Source organism: Labeo rohita, chromosome 3, assembly GCF_022985175.1.
Source record: "Labeo rohita strain BAU-BD-2019 chromosome 3, IGBB_LRoh.1.0, whole genome shotgun sequence".
Classification (NCBI taxonomy): domain Eukaryota; kingdom Metazoa; phylum Chordata; class Actinopteri; order Cypriniformes; family Cyprinidae; genus Labeo; species Labeo rohita.
Genome location: NC_066871.1, coordinates 11,631,294 through 11,650,301, shown reverse-complemented (window position 1 = coordinate 11,650,301; position 19,008 = coordinate 11,631,294). Strand labels below are relative to the sequence as shown.

General features: G+C 41.7%; 1 protein-coding gene across 1 annotated transcript in view; it reads left to right on the top strand.

The window, feature by feature from the left end:
- Positions 1-19,008, top strand: part of tnrc18 (trinucleotide repeat containing 18) — a 78,947-nt gene that overhangs the window by 25,610 nt on the left and 34,329 nt on the right. The window contains 8 exon segments of the mRNA XM_051106912.1: positions 4,195-4,299; positions 5,263-7,020; positions 9,367-9,469; positions 13,671-13,876; positions 14,437-14,583; positions 14,754-14,938; positions 16,091-16,517; positions 17,833-18,804. Coding sequence (XP_050962869.1) covers positions 4,195-4,299; positions 5,263-7,020; positions 9,367-9,469; positions 13,671-13,876; positions 14,437-14,583; positions 14,754-14,938; positions 16,091-16,517; positions 17,833-18,804 — 3,903 coding nt within the window.

The following is a 19,008-nucleotide window of genomic DNA, read 5'->3' as shown; positions in this document are numbered from 1 at the left end:
TTCACATTAGAGAAAGCGAGATTAACTGAGATTAGATGTGCCGTACATCGAGAGCACGCCTTCCTCCACCACACCCCTCACGAGGCATGCAGAAGAACACAGAAATAAATGCGGCGCTGCAGTTCTAGCCCTGTTGCTAAGAGTAGGACGCCTTCAATCATCTCTCGGTATGGTGTGGGAATGCAATCAGCAGCATAGCAGCACCCAGTCACCTGAGATGTACTAAATAAAGTGACAGCCCTTTGAACCGCCGCTCTTCTTGCATGTAGTGCCATAAAGACTCACACTGTGCAATGTGCACTTTAAAACAAGATTGTATTTTTAGACCGTTTTTAGACCGTTGATAACACTTAATGCTCTCATGTTACTGTTATCGCTAATTACGAAGACTTTGCTTTGACTGCGAGGCTGTGATTGTAGATAAGTGTTGAGTAACCCTGGTGTTTTATTTGCAATGTTTTGTCTGCGACTCCCAATTAAAATAAAAAACGAACGCAGTCCTTCCATGTAAATGTAGCTTATTTAGACACACAGACCGATGAATGTCTTTGCCACCCGTACAATGCATAAATAAACAGCTCAACCACTGGCATTTTGGCAATCGTGTGACTAAATAATATTACCACACTAGCTTTGTGGGCTGACTCAGTCCTTTATTTAGCCTGTTGTTGACACTATGTGTTTTAAGCAGCCCTGCCTGCTCTGTCCGAGGAATTTAATCTATGGCATATGAGACTAGGGTTTCGTTTTCCGAGGCTTTGAGGCCGTTTCCGTGCGCCCCCAATAAAATTGGCTTCAGAGCTCTGGTAACACTCACTGAAATGGGCTGACCTTTGACCCGGCCCCTCCAGGACCCTGTATCTATCTCTCTCTAAACATTGCGTCGAAGAGCTGACCGCTCCGGGCGCGTGCAAGTCAATCCATAAGGGTTGATGTGACCTGATTTAAATTGCATTGACGGTAGGAACTAATCCATTACACCTAAGACACTCCTGCTGTTGTTCATAAACTGAACTTGTCAATATCTGAGACCGGTTGGTTCACACTATTTATGTGGCCTTATGAAATCTCTTTTATTTTTTCCCAAATTTCAGATTCCAAATTCTGATGCCGTTTTTTCCATTTGAATTTTTCTACACTCTGTTTAATAGTTAAATTAAATTGTATTAGTCAAAAAGCATGCATAATTAATTGAAGTAATGAAACGCAATATTTAACAGCAGTTTATTAAAAGTTTAACAAATATTACATGATTAGAGGCCAATGAAATATGTTTTATTTATTTTTTTTCTCAGATTCAGTTTTATTTTTACCATGTTCTGTTTTTCATTCATTTTATGGATTCCATTTTAATGGACTTTAAATTTTTATGATCAAAAGCATCTCTTATTAATTATTTTATGCAAAATAATTTATTATTATTATTATTATTATTATTATTATTATTGTTATATATTTTTTATTTATTTATTTTTCAGAAACTCTGTGTTGTGCATTTGCATTATTCTGCTAAATGAATTTTGGTAAATAATTTTTCTGGTTAATATTTCTTTAAAAATAATGTATAATTTTATTAGTAATAGTACTGTCATTTCATTTATATCATATATTTGTCACAGTTTCTTCAAGTTAAACCAAGCTTTTATTTTGACGGGTTGCTATGAAGAAGTTTTTCTTTGTATATGATATGACTATAGTTTTTCTCAGAAAAAAAAAAACAGTAAAATGCTCACGAAGTGACTCTTAGGGCAGTTCTAGAGATTGTTTAGGTGTTCATGTCAACATAGGCTCGTTGGAAATACATGCCTCTATATACATTTCTGCAAAACTGAAAAAATGGACCTGTATGTGCCTATATGCTTTTGAATGTTGTCGCCACATATACAGCTTCATATGTGTGAGTTTTCTAATTCAGTAGGTTTGTTCGGTAGCTCCCATGATACGCCGTTGCATTTGAGTGATGAAGGGCTCCAGTACAAACCCGTGAAACTACGGTTCGACAAAACAGCTCAAATCCACACAAGGAAGTTAAAACAGAATGGCTGTGTCAACAAATGCGTTTTATATCCTTTCCCATTTGTTAACACTATTGATAAGGTTTAAGGTTGGGTTTGGTGCAGGGATAGAGCATTATCCTTTAGCGACACTACCCGGAATTTGAATTCTGAACAGCCGCAATATGTACCTCAAGCAGTGTAATAAAAACTCAGCGATATGTGCCTGTACCAACATAATAAAACCGTGCCACAGTCACATTGAATTTGTTTTAGCGCCACTCTCTGGACATTTCACTTTGAAACTGCTGCGAAACATTAAGTAAGGTATGTAATTAAAGTGTTGCAGGAATGTATATAGTGCCATGTATTTTCTTGAGCCTGGGTTGGTTCATGTATATATTGAGGTGGTAGAGGCCGAAAACATTGAGCGTCCCGCATGCTTCAGTATGTGTGTAGTAAACGAAACAGTGTTTCTGTGACATTCATTCACACAGACCCACAGAACATGCAAGATTCATATTTAAGGTGTTTTTGCGGCTTAATTTTCACGGACACTAGTCCATGTTGAGTTTTGATGTAAGCGTACTGACCTACTTTTGATTTATTTAGCAAGTTCCGTGACATTCCGCTTTATACAGTAAATTCCGTATTCATGACTGGAATTCCACAATTCCATCTGCATTTTCTGCATTGTGGAAATCGTAGGGTTCTATATTTAAACGATAAATTCGATCACCTATAATGAAGAGTTTTCTATGCATGGGTGGACGTGTTGTAAATATTCCTTCTTAAATCTGGTCATTTGGATATTAGTTCTAACCCTCTGCTTTCTGGTCTTCTTCAGTTGCAGTAATTTGTTGTGAAGTCTTAAAAGGTGCTTCAGCAGCCATGTGCCCCCGTAGCTTGGCTGTAAATCCAATATAACGGCTGCTTGACCTTTCTTCAGCAAAGCCTCTCTGAACGTGTTGCAATTTTGCCAGAGGGAAGGGAGAAGCGCACATTCCGGCCTCATTTCGCTCCATTCATTTGCAGCAGAAGCCGTTCTCGTCTCGTTTCGGCAGCTAGCGTTTAGCGCGAACACATCGTTTACGCTGCGCTCTTTGATTTAGTGGTTACTCATGTCTTCAGGGTGTTCTTGTGAGTCATTCCAGCACCACCTGACCTCTCGCCAGACTGCCAAGCCTGCATGACACAGCCACCGGTGTTCTGAATAATTGCATGCTTTAAGACGCGGCCGTCCGAAAACAAACACTTCATTCGCCTGTCCTCGCGCAGAGTCTCTCACGGATCTGCGTGCACCGGGGGCCAGGGCGGTACGAGCCTGCGAGTCGCTTCATAAAAGCAGCAACAGGTCTCGTATGTGCCTCTGGTTCTGCTGGTTTTAAATGCAAGCCCGCCCCACCCACAATGCATTGCGTGTCTCTCAATGGCGGAAGGTTGTGATCCACCCCGTTTGAATGTATCTTCTACATCCAGGAATGATAAATGCACTTTCATGACCCTATATATATTCCAGAGGATTACTCTCTAAACATTTCATCCTCCCCTTTGTATGTCGAGCATTTCTATCTTTAGAGGGCCATTTGTTCTTGGCCCTGACAGGCCTTTTGTCTTTCATTAAAGCTTATTTTTTTTAAAGGAGGGATAATGTTATGTGTCAGCACTATTTGTGTGTGCCTTTGTGCTTTTGTTTATGGCTGTTTGTAGTGTTATGAATGTGCATTTGTACGTCTTTGCCCTTGAAATCTTAGATGAAATTCATGACTTTGCATGTGTGAATGGCCGCTCCCCGGTTACCAGATGTCAGGTTTGAGAAATATTTCTCTCCCTCTGCTTTGGGTGGTAATATGTCAATTTTATGATTGGGCCGAGGTGAGCTGCTGCTCTGGCTATGAAACAGATTCATGAACTGATAAGATAATAAATCGTCAAATCTGTGTGTTTGTAAGTGTGCATAATTTGGCTTTGAATAATGACACCGGAAGATTTTTTTGCTCTGCTGGAAAAGGTTTTGTGGACCAATGTACAGTCAGTGACTCAAGTGCCGCTGTCATAAACTATTTTCAAAGGTTATTTTACTAGCGTTCCTTCTGCCTGATGATAGCCAGATAGTGATGCTGCAGAACTCACAGTTTGAGCCACTCCCTTATTCTCTCGAATAACTAGACTTAACATGTCTGTGCTCTGTCTTTTCCAGGTTTTCCTCATTTGCCAAGCAGTTTGTACCCCAGCCCTTACATTCCCCTGGGCCACCTCGAGCATCCACAGCTCAGCCAACATGCACTCTTTGACTCACAAAAAGGTCTGTATACGTCAGTGGAAAAAACATGTTTAACCATTATCACTGTGATTTATGTGTGTATCTGACTATCATAACATTTAGGCCGGAATGTCTACACTACCAGTCAAAAGTTTTTTGCACAGTAAGATTTTTAATGTTTTTAAACAAGTCTCTTCTGTTCACCAAACCTGCATTTATTGGATCCATAGTACAGCAGTATGAAATAGTTTAACTATTTAAAATGAGTGTTTTCTGTTTGAATATATTTTAAAATTTATTCCTGTGATTTTAAAGGTACATTTTTAGCATCACTACTCCAGTCACATGGTCTTTCAGAAATCATTTTAATATGGATTTGCAGCTAAAAAAAAAAACATTTTAAAATTGTGTTGAAAACAGCGGAGTAGAATTTTTCAGGTTTCTTTGATGAATAGAAAGTTCAGAAGGACATAATTTATCTGGACATTATAATTGTCTTTATCATCACTTTTGATACATTTAAAGCATCTTTGCTAAATAAAAATATGAATTTCTATAGTTTCTTTCACAAAAAAAATTACACTGACTCCAAGCTTTTAAATGGTATAGTTTATAATGTTACAAGAGCATTAAAAATCTTTAATGTCTTCAAAAGCTTGACTGGTAGTGTACATTTTTCATTACATTGCATTTTTGCAATGGCTTTCTGACCATATCCCTGTTTACTTTACCCTGCCACAGTAAAATATTACTGTGTAAAACTTTTTCAGCACTTTTTGTTAGCATTCACTAACTAGCACTTGAACTTTTACATGTCCTTTGCTTTCTGCTCTGCTGTACTTGCAGATAGCATCTCATTTAGAGTGTTTTAACAATTTAATAGTATATGGTCCATCTTTTTATATACTTTTTGCACTTTAGGGGCTTTGAGCAGTCTTATCTTTTACACCAGATGTCTTAAGGTCTGTCAGGCTCACTCTTTTCATTTTGTTCTCATTTTCTCAGAGGGGTTTTACCTGCCAGGTTCAGTGCACTCCCAGTCTGCAATGGCCAGGAGCCCGGTGGCTCACATGCCCAGCTCTTTCTCCAGGGAAAAGGAGGCCCTGTCTTCTCACAAAAGCTCTAAAGACTCAAGCAGGGATCTGGGAAAGGAGAAGCCCTGTAAGAGTGACCTAGGCCACTCCTTCCCAAGAAAGGAACGAGAAAGGCCAAAAGAGGAGTCGCGGCCCCACAGTGTGGTGGACCTCACCTTGGATGTCAAGGCGGAAGATGAGCGTAGAGTCCCGGAGAGGTCTATGAAAACTGTGGAGCACACTCGGCCTTTCTCTCACCAGCACTCGCCTGCTCTGAGCACCACGGACACTAAACCCAAACAATCTCACCAGAGTTTACTTGGCAGCTGCGGGATGAGCAGCAGCATGCCAACCCGACACCCTAGTACGGAACAGGACAGGAGGGACAGGGACAGGGACAGGGACCGGGATGATGAAACCAGCCGACCAGGGGGCCACCTTTCCTCTGACAAGCAGAAAAGATGCGATTCGGTTGCTACATCAGCTGGCACTCTGCATGTGTCCTATGCCAGTCCCTCTTCCCTGCAGCCCAACCCATCCCATCTCCCGCCCAGGCTGGTGTCCTCTGGCACCTACCCTCCCCCTCACCACATGCCGCCCAGCATGTACCCGCTCTACTCTACAGCAAAAGAGCCAGGCAAAGAACACAGAGTGATAGCTCCTACTTATGTGCCTTCTGTCGAGGTTTACGATGAGCGAAAAGGGCCAATTCAAATTGCCTCCCAAGCTCGAGATAATAAAAATGACAAGAGCAGGGAGAGGGACTCGCACAGATCAGCCCTGCAGGTGGGGAATGAGAGAACACATATGGACCACGGTCGGTCCTCCGTTAGGAGCGAGTCTCCCCCTCACGGGGAAGTTAAGAAAGACATTTTACGAGAGGAAGGCTCGATAATTAGGTCAAATGGTTTGGCCATGAAAAAGCCCTTGCATTTGGAAATGTGCTCAAGTAAATCTGGAAACAGCCCAGATGCCAGGGACTTATCCAACACTACATCAAAACACATGATAAAAACGGGACTCGAGACCGAATCCCGCAGCCAAGAGCGGGATAGGGTTCAAAGGTCCTCCCATCCATTTTCTGGAATGGATCCAGCTACGCTTCACTCGGAACAGCATTCGTTGAAAGCTTTGGGTTCTGCCGAACCCAAATGGAAGCCTTTCGAGATGGGCAATTACGCTACCAGTCACATGGCCGCATTGGCGGCGCAACACACCCATGGCCCTCGAAGTGAAGAAGAGGGCAAGCGAATGTACCTTGACACTACTGGCCTACATAGACCGGTAGGCAGCGGCGGAAGCCCCAAGGGGCACGGTGAGGTTTCGGCCATGCAGAGCCTCATCAAGTACAGCGGCAACTTCTCCAGCGAGTCTAGCTCCAGGCACGGATCTGATAGCCGTAGTCCGTTTGGAGGACTTGGCAGCATGAAACTGGAGGCTGGTTATCCCGGAGTGTCCAGAGTACAGCACCTTCCGCCCCAGCAGTCTGGAAAGCAGTTGAAGAAAGAGCCTGAGAGACCTGAGAGCGCTAAATCCTTTGGCAGAGAAGGAAGCTCTTCTCAGGGAGAAGCCGAGGTTCGTCATCCACCGGTAGGCATTGCGGTGGCTGTCGCCCGCCAGAGGGACAACAGCAGCAAGCCTAGCTCGGTTTCGGACAGGGACAGACCAATTCTTGGAGGAGCCATCAAAGGTGCGTTGCTTCTTGCTTTAAATGCATTATTCTTAACAGATTAATTCACTTCCAGAATAAAAATTTCCTGATATTTTACTCACCCCCATGTCATCAAAGATGTTCGTGTTTTTCGTTTTTGAGGAAAACTTTCCAGGATTTTTCTCCATATAGTGGACTTGAATAGGAGGCAACGGGTTGAAGGTCCAAAATGCAGTTTCAATGCTCTACACAAGGGCTCTACACACCTAGCAAATAGATTGATCTTTTTAACCACAAATGCTTGTCTTGCCCTAGCTCGAATTCACGCATCAAGTTGGAACGGTTGTGACATAGGCAGAAGTACCGACCCAGTGTTTACAAAATGAACTTGCAAAGAAGGTCAAACGCCCTTTACGAAAAAGGGAAAAGAATGATGTCGGACGATTTTGAAGTTGGAGGAGAAAATTGCTCTACCCTACCTTTTTGAATCGAAGTACACAGACGAACAACTAATCATGCGTGACCTTTTCAGCGTGATTACATAATGAGTGAAGTCAAGCTACTGCAAGACAAGCATTTGTGGTTAAAAAGTATATCAATTTGAATTCTTTCTAAAATTACCAGTCGTTTCCGCTAGATAAGACTCCTATTCCTCAGCTGGGATCGTCTAGAGCTCTTTGAAGCTGCATTGAAACTGCAATTTGGACCTTCAACCCATTGATCTCCATTGAAGTTCACTATATGGAGAAAAATCCTGGAATGTTTTCCTCAAAAACCTTGATTTCTTTACGACTGAAGAAAGAAAGGTGTGAGTATCTTTGATGACATGGTGAGTTAATGATCAGGAAATTTTTATTCAAGAGTGAACTAATACTTCAAGGGTATAGTTCACCCAAAATGCTCATCCTCATGTCATTCCAAAGCTGTTCAACTTAATTTCTTCTGTGGAACAAATGGAGGATGCTGTTATTGTTGTTTTTTTAAAAAAGCCTGTTTTTTTTATGTTGCTTTGGACCCCGTTGACTTTTATTGAATGGGCAAAGGCTGTTATTTTGTTGTTGGCAAAAAAAAAGCAACACAACTAAGAACTAACCCTTTAAGATGGCATAAATTGTACATTTCTGGTCTCTGTTGTTACATGCTTTCACGCCTTTAATGAAAGTGAAGAACAACACACTGACCCAGTCTTATTTTCCGTGGTTACAGCCCATTTACGTGGGCATGCTCGACAGCAAGGTCGCTCCCTCTTTCGTTTCATTTCTTAAACAGCATGAGCTTTGCTATTGCTTTGGCCCACAGCATTTCCTGTTAGCATAGGGAGTGTGTTAAACCTTTCACTAAGACACCGCATGCCCGCCTGCTTATAAACATAATTTACAGAGCTCCACTAAAGGTGGCAAACAAGCAGTGCATTCTAATATGACTTTAGGTTTGTTGCTTAGCAATCGACTCTGTTTCGGAAAGGGACAGAAAAGGTGGGGAGAAAGGCATTAATTTATGTCCTCTTGTGTGCAAGGAAATTGCAGTAATAACATTAGTCCCCACACTCTGAGAGAAGGTTTGAATTTACATTTAAAACAAGTGTTGGGGACAGAGCTTTGCTTGACTAATTTGCCCTCTTTTTGATGCAAACGGATAGCATGTCGGACAGGCTTTTGGTAACCTTGGAAACAGACTGAAACCTTTTCCCTGGAGCATGACAGAGATCTGTGTGCACTTTCGTCCCCCTCCTCGGTTTAGAAGAACACAATCTCTTCTCAGCTGCTGTCTGTCAGTACTGAAAGGTTCAATACACTCCTAACTAAATCCTGCTCAGATACTTTCTACGCGGTTATCTTTTGCTCTACAGGGCTGTGTTGTTGTGGTATTTTGAACTCAAACTTCAAAGGCTTTTTTTTTTAGTTCAGTTCGAATTCTGAAGTGCTGCTTGTTTTGTCTAATGATCCTCCAAATGGCTGGGTCTCTATGAAGAGCAATCTGAACCGTATATGACACCACAGTGGTGCTGAAACATTGATAAGTGATTGATGGGCCTCAATGGCTTCTTGTAAATGTGATATGTTGCTCTGCATAGGTTCTCCGTGTTTTTTCCCCCCCTCTACACAGCCTGTCTGTAATCTCATAGATGTGTAAGACACTGCTTATGACTGGTGCTGAGTGTTAGAACTGATAAACACCTTCAGAGTTTAGGCTATTTCTGGAGCTGTGTATTTATAAAGAGAAAACGGTAACATTTAAGTCTTGCCAGGCGGGCAGACGCTAAGATTTGGTTGTTTTTAAGCTAAGAAATGTATGTGTTGATATCTAAGATATCTTAAATGATGAAAAATGAGATATCGTTGGCAAACACTATGAAGTTATGTCTATTGGTGTGATATCCTGCAGGTCCGATCCACACGGAGGAAGAGCAAGGAGACGAGAGGACGCGTCATGCCGACGAGCGCCTGCTGTCGGGACGTGTGGAGCGTGAGCAGGAGAAAGTGTTAAGGTAAGATGAGAGTTTATAAGCTCTGGCGTAAAGCGCAGTGAGCACTTTAAGTGCATGTTGAAGTGAGCGCTCAGAAATGTACTAGGCATCAGTCTAGCTGCTAATTCAATCCTGTGTTTGGAGTTTGAGTTGCATTAGTTCAGCAGATCTGGAAAAACACTAAAAACGTCCTTTTTTATATATGTGTAAATGGCTCCGTTTTAGGTCAGGAGTCATTTCTTAGGATAACTTGTCAAACTCTTACATTTGAGATTTATGAAGGTTTACGTTTCACTGGCTGTGTGGTGACAGCTGTTGATGTTGCTTTAAACAAGACTGAGGGCTAAAATCACATTGACGTTGGTCATTTTTGTGGTGAGCCAGACGTTCCTTGGGAAATATTATTGTGTATTAAATTTGTTCTCACTGTTTAGTGTGTGTGTGTGTGTGTATTTTGTATTCTCATTCTCATTCAAAATAGTTTTAAAGAGAAATGAATAGTAAAACTACCATTGAAATTTGTTTAGAAATATGCTCATACTCGGATAAATATATTTGAGATCACATGATTGGCTGTTTCCTAAATAAATGCATCATGGTGGACTGCAAATGCTGAAATGTCTTCAGTGGCGTTAGTGGTGTTTACATTGTTAGCTGTCAAGACCACCTCCATATCCTCCAGCGCAAGATAAACTAAAATGTGACCCTGAACCACAAAACCAGTCATAAGGGTCAATTTCTTGAAATTGTGCTGAATAAATAAGCTTTCTATTGATGTATGGTTTGTTAGGATAGGATTTGGGCCAAGATACAACTATTTGAAAATCTGCAATCTGAGAGTGCAAAAAATCAAAATATTGAGAAAATCACCTTTAAAGTTGTCCAAATGAAGTTCTTAGCAATGCGTATTATTAATCAAAATTTTTGATATATTTATGTTAGGAAATTTACAAAATGTCTTCATAGAACATGATCTTTACATAATATCCTAATGAATTTTGGCATAAAAGAAAAATAATTTTGACCTATACAGTGTATTTATGGCTATTGCTACAAATATATTTGTGCTACTTACGACTGGTTTTGTGGTCCAGGGTCACAAATGAGTAATAGGCACGTTTTAGAGTCCCAGCATTAAAATATGGGTGTTTTCCACTTCTTTCACTTTCTCATGCAGGTATATTACCGTGTCCTTTTTTGTTACACAAAGGGTGTCAACTGTGTTGGTTCAGAGGTTTGATTGAAAAAGGAACAGGACATTTTTTACAGTTTTCTCCAAAAAGCACAGCATTGAGCTGAGAAAGAGAGCTAGTGATTGATTTATTTTTATTTATTTATTTATTTATTTTTTTGAGCCTGATGTTGTGTGGAAGCTGGTGATAGGGGCAGCTAATGCATAGATGCCCTGTGAAGGTGACTCATTAAAGTCACTTCAGTACAACTCAGTGACAGCTTGAATGTGTGGATCTTTAAAGATACTCTCTCTGCTTCCTTAGTCGAAGCTAGTTTATAATCTCAGCAGACATTTAGCGGCAATACTGAAGCGTTTACGTGTGCCAAATAGACATTTTCTAAAAAGATTTTAGAAGCCCGGACGAAAGCCTGTTAATTAAAAGCCCCCTTTTATTAAAATAATTCACCTTTATAGTACGGACCCGAGCATACCCAACCAGTGCGAATGGATTCTTGTTTCTTTGATTCCACACACTGGCTAAACGGAGCAACATTTTACTTTCATTGGTCACACTCTCAGCGTGGTTTTCTTTAGAGTGGACGGATTTATGGCAACAGTTCCCGGCAAATATGAGCCCATTTTCAAAGTGTGGCTCTCATTTCGAGGAGCAGAAAAAGTCAGTCTTCCCCACTGGGGAAATTGGTGCTTATAAAAGTGACTGGCTCTCTCAGCAGGATTCCGCCCTCAGTGTCTGTCCTTAAGTGTACGGCAGAGTAGAAGTCATGGACTGGGGAATTTGTGTCTCAGTCAGGGCTAAATGGCCACCAGTCTTCCTGTTGGGCTTGATTAAGCATGAATTTTGCATTGAAATAGCATCTGACATGCATTTTCCTGGTTGGCAAATGTGGGCACTTGGATATTAGGTGCGTAGCAGTCTTTTAAAGGAATAGTTCAGCAAAAATTATAATGATTTACTCACCCTCATAAAGTTCCAATCCTGTGTAATGCATTTCTTCCATCAAACACAAGGTACATTTTTGAGGAGATTTAAATGATAAGGAAAACACAGTAAAAGCACTTTTTTTTTTTTTTTTTTTCTTTGTTTCACAAATGTACTTTTTAGCCCTTTTCACACATAAAGACTTTACTGAAAAATTACTGGTCAAGAGATTTGTGTGGACAATACCTTTCCAAAAGTACCAGTAAATTCGTTCTGGCAATTTACCAGTAAGGGAAGTTGTAACATTACCAGTAAATTACCGGTATGATGCTGTGTGTAAATGCAAATTGAAGATTGCTGGTATGAGCATGTGACTACTCTGGGCCAATCAGAACATTCTGGCACAGATGACGCTTTTACTCAGTGCTGTGTATTTCAGTTTGGTAGTTGTCTAATATGATGTATCTGGGCCGAAAGCGCTGCATAAATAGGTGAGGGAATTTGGTGATATTTTATAAATGTTGATAAGTATTTTGAAATGACGCGTTTCCATTAACCATGTTATGTGACTAAGCCATTTTTTTCCTCTCGTGATAAGTCATTGCAATGGATTTTGATCGATTTTGGCTATATTGAAAGAAGCGTATACATGTATCTTACAGAAGCAACACGGAGAGCCTCCAGAAATGTGTGCAGCGCGGCTGGTAGAAACATAAGCAGTGATTAGATTGACCGCGATCCACTCGGTTGGCCGTGTCGGAGCCTTAACACGCCTCAGATGTGTGCAGCGTAAATATTGTAAGCCAGTGGTTCTCAAAGTGTGGTACAAGTACCACTAGTGGTACACAGAGGAATCACTAAATTAAATATAAATTAATGTTAAAACGCAATACAATTTAATTTAATCTTTATCTATAAGTGTTCTGTTATCTATTATTTTTACATTTACATGTACAGTACAGGGTTTATTTTACTTACAACGCACTGTAATTTAATCATCATTTAAGTTTATTTACCTGGTGTAAGCACTGTGCAGTGTTAATGTTCAAACTGCGTATTTACAATGTTAATATTCTAATTTGGAATAAAACTGCCACGCTGTTGAACTGTGCTAAGCTGCAGCTGATTAGTTAGGCCTACTACGCTACTGTGTTTTATTGCTGGTCATTATGGTGGTACTTGGAGAGCCAAATATTTTCTGAGGTGGTACTTGCTATAAAAAGTTTGAGAACCACTGGCCTAAGCATTAATGTCAGGGAAAGCCCTTTATGCTTATTGAGAGCGGCTACTTATGAAGTGTTCTTGGAGGTTGTTGTACATTGAAGAATGAATATGACTTTTTACATATGCCGTGCAACCTGTAGATACAAAAAAAAGTTTTCATTGCAGTTTTGCAAAATAATCCTTTTTCAAATTGCCTGAAAAACCACCTCATATGAACGTAAAAACTTTGTGAAATTGACATGTTTCCATTAGGCGCATTTTCAATTCATAATGTCAGTTTGTGTAATTTGATAGGTAAATAAAAAGCAGCTAATGTGAATGTTTGACACAAAATTGAGCATTTCAACAGGAGCACTGAACACGTATACCCCTCCGTGTTTACAAAAACAACACCGGGAGGCACAGTCATTTAGAGTTCATTTCCGGTTAATGATGTCACAGAATTTTCCTGGTATTTTGAAAGTGATGTGTGCGGTAAAAAAACAGAACTTCATTGCCTGTGTGAACAGTGCATTTTTGTATTTACCGGTAAAGTTGCTGTAGTAATTTCATGGCAATTTACTGGTTTTACTGTGTGAAAGGACTCTATGTTCCATCAAAGTGAAAGTTGAAAGATTTTAGTTAGAAAGTTGGAAGAGTTTTAAAAAAAATAATTACATAATAATTAAACAATTAATGAACTGTTATTTTAAGGAATAAAAGGTTGCAGTGTTTTTTCAGGTATTGTTTTTTTATCAGGTATTGTCTTTGTTAGGAGTAATAAATTCTAAACAATACTACGGAATCTTTTTTTTTTTTTTTAATGTAGATTTCCAGATTAAGAAATGCAAATACTACTTTGCAATAGTTTGGTCAGCCTTGAATAAGTCTCTTGTCATTCACAGAGAGAATAAAGAGTTGGCAGACTACACCCAGTTGCATCCACCTATGGTGTCTGCTAGTGGACTGAACCCGAATCTAATGGTGACTGGTGGACCGACTCTGGCTGGTGCGGGCCGCTGGCCTGCTGACCCCGCCTCCCACCTTGCCTCCCACCCGTGGCTGCCCCGGCCAGGAGCCCCCTCCATGTGGCTGTCTGGTTCTCCATATGGTACCCGCCCTTTTTTTCTCGCCTATGCCTGTTATATAAGAATTATGTCATGTTACGACAAGCAATTGCCTTGCATTTTTTCTTATTTTAATGAGTAATAAATGATTATGGGTCATGGACTGCAGAACTGTGTTGTGAATGGAATTTGGACGGTGAATTATTTCCTCAAGGCAGTGTGTTGCCCTGCCAGACGGCCCGAGCGTTTTGTCTAGGCTGAGTGTTTTAGACATTCTTAGAAACAATCAGTCTCACTCCACAACTTCCATCCAAGAATAACAGCAAACAGCACGGTCAGTTCACAGTTGTCTGACGTTTGAGTTTCTGTCTAGACTTTACTTTAAAAACAAAAATGTCCCCTAAGTAAATTGCTGTAGTTAAAGCACTGTGCCTCTTGGCAGGATTTCAACGAGGTCCGTGCTCCACGCACAAGGGTGGGATTATGGTGGGAATAGTGTTTCTCTTGGGAATTAACTCTTGAGTGTTCACGAAGCTGCCAGAAAGCAAGTGTAAATGGACCATCAACTACAAGCACGGTGAACCCAACTGTTATTTGTGTGCAGGTCTAGGCCCCCCTTCCCTTCATCAGGCGCTGCCTCCAGGATATCCTCCTGCCTTGACGGGCTCCATCCCCCCACCTTACCAGTTTGCCCGAGATCCACAAACCGGGCAGGTGGTTGTTATTCCGACAGAGCATCTGCCACACTATGGTAGGTCCTGTGTATTTGCCACAGTTTCTGTGTTCATACTTTTGTCTTTCCGTTCTTGCACGCGCATAAAACATGCATTTCTAAGTGCGTGGGAGTGATATCCCTGACATATAGCAGAATAAATCTACTCGATGCATGATGTTCAAGTATTCCTCCTGTTCTTTTAAAAGCTGAGATGTTAGAGCGAGGCCCCCCGCTGTGGTCGGCCATGTACCCGCCGGCAGGAAGCTCTCTGCAGCATGCCCATCAGCTCCAGCTCCTCTCCCACCAGCAGCTCCTGCGCCAACAGGAGCTCTACATGATCCAACACCAGACCGCACAGGTCATGGAGCTGCAGAGGAACGCACAGTTAGTGGTATGAAACTCTTTGTCTGTCAATGTCATTATAATTGTTGGGAGGCACTCCTGTGTTTCTCATTATGTAGTCCTTAAGGTCTATTTGCACCAACTCTGAGTGTTCAACGTGGAAACCAGGCATAAAAACCGAATGCATATGTGACCCTGGACCACAAAACCAGACATAAGTAGCACATGTATATTTGTATGGGTCAAAATGATAGATTTTTCTTTTATGCCAAAAAATTATTAGGATATTAAGTAAAGATCATGTTCCATGAAGATATTTTGTAACTTTTAATTTTTGATTAATAATATGCATTGCAAAGAACTTAATTTGGATAACTTTAAATGTTTTTTTCTCAATATTTTAATTGTTTTTTTGGGGTTTTTTTTGCACCCTCAGATTCCAGATTTTCAAATAGTTGTATCTTGGCTAAATATTGTCATATCCAAACAAACCATACATCAATGGAAAGCTTTATTCAGCTTTCAAATGATGTGTAAATCTTAATTTAAAAAAAAAGAAATTGCCCCTCCCTTTTTTTTTTTTTTTTTTTTTTTTTTGTGGTCCAGGGTCACACATATGAGCTTCTACCACTGAGTCCAAAATATTGTACTCTGTTGTTTTTCTGTGTGTGAAAGGTAGTAAGGACACTGTTAAAATAGTCCATGTGACATCAGTGGTTCAACCGTAATTTTATGAAGTTACAAGAATACTTTCTGTGCAGAAAGAAAACAAAAATATTGATTTATTCAACAGTTTCTTCTCTTCATGTGTCCTAGTTTGTCGTCTGTTCATGTGAACGTGTAACGAAGACTGACACGAAAGAGAAGCGATGGTTAAATAAAGTCGTTAATTTTGTTTTTTTGTTAATTTTGCACACAAACAGTTTTCTTGTAGCTTCAGAACATTACGTTTGAACCACTGATGTCACATTTTAACAATGTCCTTACTACCTTTCTGGGCCTTTAACGTGTCAGTTGTGTTGCTGTCTATGCAGGGTCAGAAAGGTCTTGGATTTCATCAAAAATATCTTAATTTGTGTTCTGAATATGAACAAATGTTTTACAGGTTTGGAACAACATGAGGGAGAAAGTAATGACAAAATTTTCATTTATCCCTTTAAGTAATAAAATAAATGTTAATTTGTTTTTTCCATTGGTGCAGGAGAGATTAAATGCAAGTCAAACGAGGACCGATTTGGATGAGAAGCCAGACAAGAGAGTAGCTGAAGGAGCAAAATCCAGTCTCTCGGGCATTCCCACTCCAGCCCTGCACTCACGCAAGCCTCACCAACGCTCCCCAACCCCCTCCACCTCGTACAGCAAAGCCTTGACGCCGCTGCCCGTCCCACCGCTGCCTTCACCTGTCACTGCACTGAAGTCTGAGGACAGACCCAAAGTGGAGAAGTCCCTCCCTCAACAGCCCTACTCCCATCCGCCGTCCCCTGTCCCTCACTCAGTCAGCCCTGCTTCGGCATCGCCCCCTCCTGCCTCCCCCATCCAGACCAAAGAGGAGTCTGTGGAAGTGCCTGAGAAAGAACCACTCAGTCTACAGAAGCAACCTTCTGCTCCCTTCCCATCCATGTACCGTGGTAAGTGAGAAAATCAGCTTTCCCGAATTGGAGAAGTTCACTTCCAGAACAAAAATTTGCAGATAATGTACTCACCCCCTTGTTATCCAAGATGTTCATGTCTTTCTTACTTCAGTTGTAAAGAAATTGTATTTTGAGGAGAACAGTTCAGGAACGTTCTCCATATAGTGGACTTCAATAGTGCCCGCGGGTTCGAACTTTAAAAATGTAATTAAAAAAAAAAAAAAGGAAAAACAGCCATGTAGGACGATTTTGAAGCTTGAGAAGTTTTTCGACATACCCTAACTGTATTGAACTGGAGTGCACAGAGTACGTGTGCGCATCACAGAGCTAGACAAGACAAGCTTTTGAGGTTAAGAAGTATATAAATTGTACTTTTTTTTTTTTTTTTTTTTTTTTTTGAAAATAACTAATCGTTTCACTGAATAAGACCCTTGTCCTCGGCTGGGATCATTTAGAGCCCTTTGAAGCTGCATTTAAACTGCATTTTGGAAGTTCAAACTCACGGGCACCTTGGAAGTCCACTATATGGAGAGAAATCCTGAAATGTTTTCCTCAAAAAACATAATTTCTTTACGACTGAAAAAAGAAAGACATGAACATCTTGGATGAAAAGGGTAAGTAAAGTATCTGTACATTTTTGTTCTGGAAGTGATCTTCTCCTTTAAACGCATTGCCTAATTTTTCAGTCGCCTCATCTGTAGATTTGCATGGTCTTATGAAATAATTGTTTATTTGCATATTGCAGAGTAAATGAGAGGGACACTAATCAAAAACTGAAAGGAAAGCTGTTTAATAATGCATGGTCATTAATCACCATAGTGCTGTTTTTAAGGAAATATGTTCGGGAGGGGACCGAGAATCCACCTAGGACAGCAATCAAATGCAGTGTGCTATTCTTCATGTCAGAATGTGCAGGGTAGTGCAGTCTTAATGAGTAGCCTGCAAATATCCCCACATATGGGATTACCAGCTGCCACTTCACTCGAATAGAGACTTCTTAAGACAGCAGCCCTTTTGTACCCGTATCCTCTGGTGGTTTCCCTTTAAAAATGTTCAATGCTCAGAATAAATAGATTTTCTGCTCGCGGTGCATGAATGTATGAGTATGCACGAACGTGTTGGCCTATGTGTATATAAGGGCTTTTGGGATGCTTGTGCTGAGGCCATTTGGTTCATGAAAGTTTCATAAAGCCCCTGTGCTGTAGAACATGTGGGGTTATTAATCACTTTGTCACTCTGTCACAGTGAACTAAAGCCCCTCTACTCTTTGCATAAGCACCTCAAAAAACTGTCTCTTCTGTTTCCTTGGCAGAAATTCCTCCCGGCTACCCGTACCAATCGATAACGGCACCTTTCGGCAGCCATTACCCCTACCTCCTCCAGCCGGCTGCTGCCGCAGATGCTGACGGCTTGGCTCCAGATGTGCCGTTGCCGGCTGAGACCTCCGAGCACTTGGCAACCGCCGCAGATGTCAAACCCCAGCACTTGTGTTCTCCAGTGGTTGTGGAGCCACTCCAGGCCTCCAGAGAGCCAGAGTCCTTGAAGGAGGGCGGCACTGTGTTCAAAAAGGAGCCAAACCTGGAAGACAGGAAAGACGTCCTGAGCCAGGACAGCTTAAGGCTCGCACCCATCACCACCCAAGACTCTAGCGGACCCACAGAGGCCAAGGCCCACCCTAGAGAGACAGCTACGCCTTTACCAGAGGAGGAATCAGACCGGGAAGATGAGGAGGCTGTCAAAATCGAAGCTGCCTCCTCAAGCCATCCGGGGCTGTATGAAACCTCTAGGCTGGATTCTGAGAGAACCACCAGAGTTGAAACTACAGAACCCTTGATTGGTCTGGTAGACAAAGTCTACAAATCCTCATCTAGTTACACGGACACGCACCATGTGGTTTGTGACCTCCAACCAGCACATCCGCCCCCAGATCTCTCTGATAGCCTGAACCCGTTAGACCTCAGAGATCCTGTCCCGGATGCTCCGCACCTGGAGTCCAAACTTGACAATCCTTTCCTGCCTGGCAGCAGCCCTCCCCACCTTCAGCCCTCTTCCGCACCGGTGGCCATCCTGCCTGAAGACCCCATGGCAGGCATGTTCGCCCTAGTCACAGCCAGCGAGCTTCCGCAGGCCGGAGCGGTGTCCATCCTGGCAGATGCGTGCAGCTCTAGGTCTGAGCTCTGCGCGGGCGTCAGTCCCCTAGAGTCCACCGCTCTGGAAGGCATGGCCCTGCTCAGCCAGATGGCAGAGCTGGAGATGCAGAGGCAACCCAGAGATGATACAGAGGGTAAGTCTCCTTTCAGAGAGAGGAAGGCAAATCTGAAGGATGTGGGACTTGATCTAGCGTGCTCCAGCAGTTCTCAGGGAAGCGGGGTGATTGGGGAGAGAGATTTGCTCACTGTAGTGTGCTGTAAAGTAAAATGTGCTGAAACAAGCTCAGGAATTGTTTCAGCTCTAGTGAATGTATTCAAAATTTGCTGGAGTGTTGTTG